The sequence below is a fragment of the Trichechus manatus genome, unplaced genomic scaffold (assembly GCF_000243295.1).
Source record: "Trichechus manatus latirostris isolate Lorelei unplaced genomic scaffold, TriManLat1.0 scaffold00176, whole genome shotgun sequence".
Classification (NCBI taxonomy): Eukaryota; Metazoa; Chordata; class Mammalia; order Sirenia; family Trichechidae; genus Trichechus; species Trichechus manatus.
Window position 1 is genome coordinate 2,779,646 of NW_004444112.1, and position 11,133 is coordinate 2,790,778.

An 11,133-nucleotide genomic window follows, 5' to 3' on the forward strand; every position below is an offset into this window, starting at 1 on the left:
TGAACATCGACCAAATCTTTTTGGTACAGTGACTCTGTATATATATTCCTTCCACCTTTTTTTATGCTTCCTGCATCATTCGATATTTTTTCCATAGACTCCTTCAATATTGTAACTTGAGGCTTGGATTTTTTCTTTAGTTCTTTAAGCTTGAGAAATGCTGAGCATGTTCTTCCCTTGTGGTTTCTAACTCCAGGTCTTTGTACATGTCATTATAATACTTTACTTTTTCTTCTCGAGCCACCCTTTGAAATCTCCTGTCCAGCTCTTTTGCTTCATCATTTCTTCCTTTTGCTTTAGCTACTCTACGTTCAAGAGTAAATTTCAGAGTCTCTTCTGACATCCATTTTGGTCTTTTCTTTCTTTCCTGTCTTTTTAATGACCTCATGCTTTCTTCATGTATGATGTCCTTCCATAACTCGCCTGGTCTTCAGACATTAGTGCTCAATGCATCAAATCTATTCTTGAAATGGTCTCTAAATCCAGATGGGATATACTCAAGGTCATATTTTGGCTCTTGTGGACTTGCTTGAATTTTCTTCAGCTTCAACTTGAACTTGCATAGTAACAATTGATGGTCTATTCTGCTGTTGGCCCCTGGCCTTGCTCTGACTGATGATATTTAGCTTCTGCATCATCTTTTTCCACAGATATAGTCGATGTGATTCCTGTGTATTCCATCTGGTGAGTTTCACTTGTATGGTTGCCAGTTATGTTGTTGAAAATAGGTTGCATCATTATATGACAACCAAACTATATCATAACTGCCAAACCACTGAGAATCATGGCCCAGCCAAGCTGACCCACAACCTCAACCATTACATGTACACACAGTTATTTCCTTGATCAGGAGCTCCATGCAGGCTAATCTCTCTATCTCAAGATTGCTACCTTAATCACATCTGCAAAGTCCCTTTTGCCATGAGAGGTAACATATTCACAGGTTCTGGGGATTTGGATGTGGATGTCTTTGGTGGCCACCATTCTGTCTGACACAGGCCCCTTCAGTAGACTGTAGGCTCCATGCAAGCTCTGCCCCATCTCTGGCCCTCTGGAGTGCCAGGCACATAGTAGGTGCTCAATTTTGGTGCAGTGAATTACTTAATATGGCCCTTCTAGCTACAGTTTTTGTAACTCCCACCAAATGACTGGGTGGGACTATGCAAATGAGGTGCTTGTCGTCACCCAGGGGATTGGATAACTTGTTAATAATGTAAATAAGGTGCATGGCACCCTTGTGGGGATGAGGCCATGCAAATAACATGTATGGAATCCTAATGAGGAGACTGTCAGTTTTGCCAATCTGGTAGGCTTAAAATAAGCCATCCCAGAGACAGAAAGGGAAGGGAGGATCTGACCACCACTGAGAATGAAGAGCCAGAATGGGGCGTGGCCTCTGGACCTAGAATCCCTGCACTGAGGTCCTGGAACCAGGAGACCGAGAGAGAGACAGACAGAGAGACAGGGCGAGCTGTAACATCGAAGATGGAGAGAAGCAGCAGCAGAGAAACAGCGACAGCAGAAGCAGGAGACCGGCAAGAGACAACACAGTGAGCTTCCTGTCCCATGGAGTGAGAAGCTGTGTGCCTTTGGGCAGGAGGCTTGCTTGAAGAGTAGGGTGCCTCCTGGGCACTTGGTAGAGATAGGTTTGCCAACCCACGGAGCTAAAGCTGACCGCCAAGGGCTGAGGCTTACTGGCAGAGTGGAGCGCCTCAGAGAACTTATCAGCAGAGCTAAAAGAGCTTTATAACACTTGCTGGAGCAGGGCAGAAGCCAGGCCGAGTGGCCAAGGGCCAGAGGGACCTGCCTGCAAACATAGCTGAGATGAGGCTGTTATCCTTACTGTTCCTGAATCTGAACTGTAACCTGTTACTTCCCTAAAAAATCCAGTAACTATGAGTATGGTCTGTGAGTTCTGTGTGGCCACTGCGATGAATTATCGAACCCAGTAGAGAAGCAGAATACCGTCAGTGGGACAGTTGGTGTCAGAATTAGTAAAAAGGTTGGAGAAAGAAAGTATGTCTGACCTCTGCCTCAAAGGAATCAGCCCTGGGCTGTTGATCTTGATTTTCCTTCCTCCTTGTGAATGTTGCTGAATGAATGACTTGTCACCAATTAGAGCCACCACACTTCCCTGGAATTCAATGCCACTCCTGCCCCACGCCCCCAACAGCAGTCAGAGGGAGCTGGATCCCACCATTCCCTTGCCTAACACCTGATGGCTCCCATGGCACTGGTGCTGCCCACAGCAGCTCCACTCCTGACCCTCCTCCCTTCCCCTCAAGGATCTAGTCTTATTCTGTGTGAGCAGGCTGCTCAGGAAAGGCTCCAAAAGTCTGGCTGGGGCACACGGGCGGGAAGGGGTCTGTGGCAGATAGAAGAATGGCCACCAAAGATGTCCACATCTTAATCCCTGGAACATGTGAATGTTACCTCTCCCAGCAGTTCTACTCTGTCATACAGAGTCACTATGAGTCAGAATTGACTCAATGGCCAACAACAACATGACAAAAAAAAACGAGGAGTCACTGGGTGGTGCAGTTATGTGCTGAACTACTAGAAGAAAGGCTGACAGTTCGAACCCACCCAGAGGTACCTCTGGAGACTGGCCCGGTGATCTGCTTCCAAAGGTCACAACCTTGCATACCCTATGGAGCAGTTCTTCCTTGTACACACGAGGTTGCCATGAGTAGGAATCAACTTGATGGTAACTAACAACAACATGGCAAAAAGGACTTTGCAAATGCGATTAACACTCTTGAGATGGAAGGATTATCCTGGACTATCCAGGTGGGCCCTGAGGTAATCACAAGGGTTCTTATAAGAGGGAAGCAGGAGGTTCAGAGCCAGAGGGATGGCAGTGTAAGAAAGACTCGACTGGCTATTGCTAACTTTGAAGTTGGAGAAAGGGCCTCAAGTCAAAAGAATGCAGGCAGCTTCTAGAAGGTGGACAAGGCAAGGAAACAGATTATCCTCTAGATCCAGTCCTGCCAACACCTTGACTTCTGCTTGTTGTTGTTAGGTGCTATCGAGTCGATTTTGACTCAAAGCAACCCCATGTGACACAGTAAAACTACCCCATAGGGTTTCCTAGGCTGTAATCTTTACAGAGGAGCCCTGGTGGTGCAGTGGTTAAGTGCTTAGCTGCTAACTGAAAAGCTGACAGTCTGAACCCACCCAGCAATTCCTTAGGAGTAAGATCGGTGATCCACTTACGTAAAGATTTCAGCCTTGGAAACACTATGGCAGTTCTATTCTGTCATATAGGGCCACTATGAGTTGGAATTGACTTGATAGCAATGAGTTCGGGTATTTTTTTAAAATCTTTACAGAATCAGATCACCAGGTCTTTCTCCCTCAGAGCCACTGGGTGGGTTTGAACAGGCAACCTTTTGGTTAGCAGTGGGGCGCTCAACCATTGTACCACCAGGGCTCCTTGACTAGCATAGTGAGATCCATTTTGGATTTCTTCTGATCTCCAGAAATGTAAAATGATAAATCTGTTTTGTGGTAATTTGTTACAGTGGCAATAGGGAACTAATACAGGAGTTTTCTGTCCACATGTAGTATGGCCTCCCCTGTACATCACCCAGCAGACCCGGGGGTGCCACCTGAAACAGGAACCAAGGCAGTGCTTGCCATCTTTGGGATGAGGAAATGGAGGTCACCATGCCCCAGCCCCTGACTGACAACCACACCAGACAACCTGTAGTTCCTGGCATGCCACAAGCTGTTTTTTTACCACCCAGCCTTTGCACACACACTGCCCTCTACTGGAAACACCATTCCCCTGCCTTGCTTGCCAGGTAGCTCTGGCCATCAGCTCCTCTGGGAAGCCTTCCTGATGCCCCCACCCCCACTGGGCTCTCTGAGGCCCATGAAACCTGACTTGTGCTGCCTTTGTCTGAGTCCATCTCCCCTGCCAGCCAGGGAGGCCCTCAGGCTAGGCCTGGCAGAGCGGACACAAGGAAGACTGAAGGGTGAATGGTTAGCAACAGGGCTAAGGGGGACAGACATGCCCAGGTAAGGGCCATACGGCACCTCAAGGCCCGTGCTGGCCTGTTCCAGACTGGGAGGATGTTCCCTCACCTGGTATTTGACCGTCAGGGGCTTCGTGCCCGCCCACCTGTTGCCGAAGTTCCCATCCGGGGGAAGCTCAGAGTCCTCAGTGAGCAGCACTGGGGAGAGAGGAGCCATGAGCAAGATAGGCCTGTCTGTGGCCCCAACCCCAGCCCAGGAAGCCCCACAGGGCACCCTGCCTGGGCACTGCCGACAGGGCCGAGGGAGATTGCCTGACCCAACAGTCCAGAAAAGTCTGTTTCTCAAAGAGCTGACCAAATTATAACAGCTACATTTACTACATGTTTAATCTGTGCTAAGCATGGTTCTAAGTGCTGCACAGGTATTGCCTCATTTATACCTCTTGAAGACACTGAAGTGGGTATTATGACAGTAATCCCCACTTTATTGATGGATAAACTCAGGCACAAGAGACTCACACAGCCAGAAGGAGGTGGGGCAATGGCACCTATACACTGCATTCTCTCTCATTGACGTGGCCACGTCTGCCTCACCATCTGGTCCTCTCAGGCCTGGCCCTGGTCCCTTTTCGAAGGGGGCTTCATTCACCACTCGGACTGCCCCAGGGCTGGGTCCTCCCTCTGTCCCACCAGCCTCCCTGTGCTTAGACATCTGTGTGAGTCTCCCTGATAGACAGTGTCCACATATCGGGATCAGAAGGGCCACGCAGAAGATACCTGGGTTTCTGTTTCCCTCCCTCTGCTCTCTCAGCATCTACCCCCATTGTCTGGCACCAACAACTTCGTTTGCATTTGGAGAATACCCTTTGCTCAGTATTAGTCCCTGGGCTCCAGCTGGCCAAGGAAAGGCACGTGACCCACACTGGGCCAGTGGGACTCAGCCTGGGACCTCTTACGTTCTTCTTCCCTTGGGGTTTCTGTGTTGGTAGGACATAAGCCTGGAGTTACTGGGCCAATCCTTGCCCCCTAACTCAGTGATAGACTGTACTTAAGAATGAAGCTATTGTAGGAAAACCCAACTAATAGAAATAGAATGACAAAGAAGTGTTGTGATGGTATCAACTAAGCACCTAGATCCAGCCATACCTGAAGCCTCTCATTGCCTTCTTTGCTTAAGCCAGTTTGGGCTGGTTTTTGGGTCACTTGCAATCAAAACAGACCTGACTAGCACCGTGTGTGAGTGTTTGGGGGAAGTGAGATATGTGAGAATGAGTATGTAAGTGATCCTAGATTAGACCATACGCTCCCACATTCCAGTCTAGGCTCTGGCCAGGAAGCTGTGAACACCTGCCCATTGTTCCTCCTCACCTCTTTTGTCGAGCACCTGGGTCAGATCTTCCACCAGCCCGGCAGCCTCTTCTCCGCTCTCAGGGCACTGGGCCCCCACCCAGGCGTGAATCTCAGGGGGCAACACATCCAGGAACTGCTCCAGCACCAGCAGCTCCAGGATCTCTTCCTTGGAGCGCATCTCAGGCCGCAGCCACTGGTGGCACAACTCATGCAGCTGGGCCAGGGCCTCGTGGGGGCCTGCTGCCTCCTGGTAGTGGAACTGCCGGAAGCGCAAGCGTGCAGCATCAGGGTGAGCGGTGTGGCCACCAAGGCCAGATTCCTGGCCCTGGGAGACGCCTGCCTCATCATCTTCCACCTTCACTTGCAGGAAGCTTTCCTGTTCCCAGGATGTCAGGCTCAGGGGACTCCTGGGGATAGCCATTGGCAGCAGCACTCCTGTGGGATGCAGAATGGCTCGAACCTCAGGACTGGGTCTGCAGGAAGGTCAAAGTTTTATCACCATGTGGAATCCAGGGCCCTGCCCCACACCTACAAACCACTAATCTACCTTCTCTCTCTGTGGATTTACCTGTACTGAGAGTTTCACATAAATGGAATCATAAAGTCTGTAGCCTTTTGTGACTGGTTTAACTTTGCATAATGTTTTTAAGGTTCATCCATGTTGTAGCATGCATCACTACTTAATTCCTTTTTATGGATGAATATTATTCTACTGTGTGGATGGACCACATTTTGTTTACCCATTCAACAACTGATGGACTTTTGGGTTGTTGCCATTTTTGTGCTATTATGAATAATGCTGCTATGAACATTTATGCATATGTTTTTGCATGGACAAGTGTTTTCATTTTTATTGAGTATATACCTAGGAGGAGGATTGCTGGATCATACGGTAATGCTGTTTAACTTTTTAAGAAACCGCCAGACTGTCTTCTACAGTGTCTGCACCATTTACATTCCCACCAGGAGTAGATGATGGTTCCAATTTCTCCATGTTTTCTATTTTTCACAATGAACCTTTATTTCTTCTATAATCGAGGAAAGAAAGGAAAAAAAAAAAAAACCTAAATGAAATATAACCTCTCCTAGGAGACCCTAGCTCTTTGTTTTTGCCACACACTCCCCTTCCTCAAGGACCTGGTCTCTCCTCTCTGACCCACGACCCCCTGCAAGTATAAGGGCTCAGAGTTCTTTTCTTCCTCGTTCCATTCCATGTCAGCCTCGGCACCACTCTGCTTGAGGTGCTGCTCATGGAAGTCACTTTGAACAGAGGTTCAGGATCCTGAGAAGGAGCTATGGCTTTGGGCACAGGGAGAAGGGAACTTTTATCAAATAAGACCCCAAGCCTGAAATCATTCAGTGACAGCCCATAACCTGAGGGTGTAGCTGTGTTATAGCCTCTTTACTATAAAGTTGGCTTGGGTCCCTTGCCTTCCTTGTCTCCTGCTGTCATGGATTGAATTGTGTCCCCCAAAAATATATGTCAACTTGGCTAGTCCATGATTCCCAGTATAGTGGGATTGTTCACCATTTTGTCATCTAATGTGATTTTCCTGTGTTATAAATCCTGCCTCTATGATATTAATGAGGCAGGATTAGAGACAGTTATGTTAATGAGGCAGGACTCAATCTACAAGATTAGGTTGTGTCTTGAGTCAATCTCCTTGAGATATAAAAGAGAGAAGTGAATAAAGAGACATGGGGACCTCATACTAGCAAGAAACAAGAGCCAGGAGAATAGTGCATCCTTTGGACCTGGGGTCCTTGCACTGAGAAGGTCCTCGACTGGGGAAGATTGATGACAAGGACCTTCCTCCAAAGCCAACAGAAAGGCCTTGGAGTTGGCGCCCTGAATTAGGACTTCTAGCCTCCTAAACTGTGAGTGAACTTCTGTTTGTTAAAGCCATCCACTTGCACTATTTCTGTTATAGCAGCACTAGACGACTAAGACACCTGCCATTACCCCCTACTTGCCCGACTAGCCATTGTCCCTGCTGTTTTCTTGTCCTGATACCCCTTTCTGTATCCTATGAATTCTTCCAGGTCCTCTAGGCCACATCTTAGATCTCTGGGAGCCATCCAAGATGCCTGGGAGTAGGTTATGTGCCCTTCCCAGAGTGCCCTGGGTCTTCCCCTGGGTCTCTACTGTAACTGTCTATTTCCCCAGACAGGCTGGACATACTGGAGTCAAGGTGCCCATGGGCTAGCTCCTAGCAGGTGGGTAGTAAGCAGGCGCTGAACAAATGGAGGGACCAGGAAAACCTGAGTGTGGCCTCCCACAGATGGGGAGGAACTGTTTTATGTTATATGGGAAGGGGAAGCAGGAGCTGGCAGGGACAAGAATGAACACAGTGATGGTTTCCATGCTCCCTTTCACACTTCTGGAGCCCCTGTTCTGGGGAATTTCCGGATGGCCATCTCTAAGACACATCTACGTGAACTTGCCTCAACCTCATCAGCATATTCCCTGACACAAGGCAAAAGCCCCCAGGCCAAGGCTGCTAAAGCCAACACAGCAGGGTGGTTCTTTCATTTCTGACTCCTCACTTGTACATAAGCTGATAATGTACTTACCTCAACGGGTTGCCACAAGGTTACCTGAGGTAACCCATGATGAGCATCCAGCATGGGCCTGGTGCACAGCAAATGTGCAGTAAATGTCCAGTCTGATGGCTCCACCGTTGGTTCTCCTGCCAGACTCCAGCCCACAGAAGGTGCTGGGAGATGGACCTGTAGGCACAGCCAGGTGACCCTCAGTTACACAATTTCAGCTGAAGCACAAATCCTCTGTCGCATACTCAGTGAATAATCCACAGGATACTCAAATTTCAGTCCTCCACACAAAACCTCAGTCAATGACATAGTCAAACACGCAGACACACTATCTTAGGCACAGAGTCTGTCAATAATACCACAAAATACCCCCGGTCACACAAAATTTCTCTGTGTCACTCATAATCACTCAGATATACACAGGCCTTCACAGCATCTCCATTACAGTCTCATTCCATCCCAGTCACTCATAATCTCTTCATCATCTCAGTCAGTCAGATACATAGAATTTCAGTCAACTTGGAATCACACACAGTCAGCCACATACCCACCCTCTCACTCACCATATCACACAACTCACCTACAAAATCTCAGTTAAACCACAACAATCTCTTTGAGTCACACACACTCCATAGGTCGCTAGACACTCAACCTGTCAGTCTACCTCACATTCCCAAGCTGGCAGTCAGAAAAACACACCCAAAATGTGTCAGGTACAGAAGCAAAACCTGTCAGACATAATTTGTCCATTGGTCCTACACTCTCCATCGCAGTCAGTCGGTCCCACGCTTAATCCATGGATAACGCACTCACAAGCCATCAGTCCGTCTGTCCTGCACTCACAGTCCGTCAGTCGGTCCACACGCGGCCGGTGGTCAGCCCCTCACTGTGTCGCCGGTCTTTCACACACATACACCCTGCTCCCCGCGCCACAGGCGTTCGCGATCTCAGGGCCCGCCGTGGTCCTCTCACTTGTTTGGCCCTGCGCCCGCCTTGCCCTGCCAGCGGGGTACCCGCAACCGCCCAGAGCCGTACCCCTGCTTGGATCCTGACCCCGACCCACCTCGCAGGCGCGGCGGGAGGTAGTTTCCGGGAGAGGATGCTAAGGCGCCCCGAGTGCACAGAAAGCCCGCGTGCCCGCCCACCTGGACTACACCTCCCGGCACGCTCCGCGCCGCCAGCCTCAGGCCACCCGTCGCAGCGAGGCTCCTAGCCGCCGGAGGCACGCTGGCCGGGAGTTGTAGTCCCTCCGGGCGCGCGAAACGTAGTGGCAGCGGCCCAGCCTTTGTCGGGTGGTGCTCGCGGTGAGCAGAGGCCGCGGCGGGGCGGGATGCGGAAGGCGGGACGGTGCGAGGGTGTGAGAGGTGTGTGAGTGAGAGTGAGGATGCTGTTCTGAGAAGGTGAGGATGTGTGAGGGGTGGGGGTGCTGGTGTGAAGAGTTTAGGGTTCCTGTGTGAGGTGTAGGGGTGCTGGTGTAAGTGGTTAGAGTGCCAGAGTGAGGGATGAGGGTGCCGATGTGAAAGAGTGAGGGTGGCAGTATGAAGTGGGAGTGCGGGTTTGAGGGAGGTGAGGGTGCCGGTGTGAGGAGTGAGCAGGTAGCAGGTGTGTACTGGTGTGAGGGATGTGAGTGCTGGTGTGAGGGGTGAGGGTGCCATTGTGATGGATATCATGTGTATGACTATGTGTGACCTGGGGGTCCAGGTGGTGAATGTGTCACTCTCTGCAACCAAGTGTATGGGTGATTCTGGGTGTAACTGTGTATGTGACCTGTGAATTGATTTCCACGTGTGATCACCATGCAGCCATGTGGGATTGTCATGTGTGATGTTGTCTGTGAGACAGAGACATGGAAGAGATGGGGAGGGCCTGACATAGTATGGCCGTCCCAGACTGTGAGTAATGTAATTGTGTTCATGGGCTTGATTGTGTCACACGGTGGGTGCTTGGACGCATGACTGTGAGAACACATTCTTTGTGTGTGTGTGCATGTGGATGAGTATATATGAGACAGACACTGAGCTGGAGTTCTGGCTGAGAGCCTGGGACAAGGAGTGTGGGGTCCAGCCTATTTGTGGAGTGAGGCCTTAGGGGGTGCGCCATGTAGGCTTGGTCCCGCAGGCCCCTGTGAGGTAGCCTGATGCTTATGGGGGTACTTATTGTCCCCAGCCTGTCACCATATCCCCTTGTGGCTTCTCGGTTCTTACCCTGCAGTCTGCCAGCAGTTGAAATGAGCACCTCACATCTTCCTTCTACAGATACTTACTGAGAACTCACTACAGGCCAGTGCAGTACCAGACTGGATACCACAGTGATGAGGGCAGGCGTGGCCTACCTCCATAGACCTGCTATCATGTGGGGAGTCGGAGTGTAAACAAAGAAACAAGCCAGTTTTCTGAGGAGGTGGCATCTGGGCTGAGAGCTGAATAGAGGGAGGGACCCAGGGAGAGAGTGTTCCAGGCAAATGGAATAGCAAATGCCAAGGTCCCAAGGTGGGCACACGTGAGGAGACCCGGGCTGGGATGGAGCAAGCAAAGGAGATGGGAGTGGATGAGGTCAGAATGGGGAGGCCTGTGTTGGGGCAGATCATGCTGGGCTTATGGATCATGTATGGACTTTGACTTTACCCTGAGAGAGGTGGGAACCTTGAGAGACCTTTCAGCAGAGAAGACCATGCGACTTAGCTCTTTGTAGGATCACTCTGGCTGCTGCATGGGGAAGACTGGCAGGGTGAGGGTGGTAACCACCCAGGCTGAGAGGCCTCTGTCCTGGCCCTCCTCCAGCAGTGCTCCTTTGCAAGCCCTGGGAAAGTCCTGCCCAGAGCCCGTGCACAGCCCCACTTGTAGATCACACTTGGGATAACAGGGACTCTGGAATTACCTCCCAAGTGGCCCATCTTCTCCTGGGCTTGTCCTTTGCAGGGCAAACCTCAGTGCCCTACCGATGTGCATCCATAGTCCTGAAGGGTGTCCAAGGGCAGCCGTTTGCAAGGTATGCATGGAGCTTGGGTGTCCGTATGCACCCAAAAGACACACTCTATCTCACAGTGTGCGACAGACCTGGTAGGCAAAGAAAAGGTGTGGGTCAAGGAGTAAGGGCCAGCTCTTCCTATGTTGCCTTGCTCTTGTGTGGAAGTCTGAAGAGTCCAGGTCATTAGGAGGAAATATTTGTCAGAGTGAGAATGGAACGTGCTTTATTTATTTATGTAATTACTTATTTATTGTATTTTATTTATCATTATTTATTATTTTTA

General features: G+C 50.0%; 2 protein-coding genes and 1 long non-coding RNA gene across 5 annotated transcripts in view; 1 reads left to right on the top strand and 2 right to left on the bottom strand.

Annotated features, from left to right (window-relative positions):
- ZSCAN22 (zinc finger and SCAN domain containing 22) overlaps positions 1 to 5,794 on the bottom strand; it is a 17,046-nt gene extending 11,252 nt beyond the window's left edge. Inside the window, exons 1-2 of the mRNA XM_023741241.1 lie at positions 5,349 to 5,794; positions 4,042 to 4,178 (exon numbers count right to left, since the gene is read on the bottom strand). Of these exons, the coding sequence (XP_023597009.1) occupies positions 4,042 to 4,178; positions 5,349 to 5,751 (540 nt within the window). The 5' untranslated portion in view covers positions 5,752 to 5,794. The remainder of the gene's footprint in view (positions 1 to 4,041; positions 4,179 to 5,348) is intronic.
- Positions 5,795 to 6,115: 321 nt separating this feature from the next.
- Positions 6,116 to 9,004, bottom strand: LOC111822427 (uncharacterized). Its single transcript, XR_002825694.1, has 3 exons — positions 8,947 to 9,004; positions 7,905 to 8,060; positions 6,116 to 6,358 (listed from the first exon to the last, which is right to left on the bottom strand). It is a non-coding gene; the product is annotated as an uncharacterized LOC111822427 (long non-coding RNA).
- A 134-nt stretch (positions 9,005 to 9,138) lies between these two features.
- Positions 9,139 to 11,133, top strand: part of LOC105756823 (zinc finger protein 501-like) — a 7,985-nt gene continuing 5,990 nt past the window's right edge. Inside the window, exon 1 of one of the 3 annotated variants that reach the window (XM_012558604.2) lies at positions 9,139 to 9,187. The gene's annotated coding sequence lies outside the window, so the exon portion shown is untranslated. Of the gene's footprint in view, positions 9,188 to 10,510; positions 11,086 to 11,133 lie in introns of those variants that run through there. The other 2 variants (XM_023741247.1, XM_023741246.1) reach the window with 2 other exon arrangements.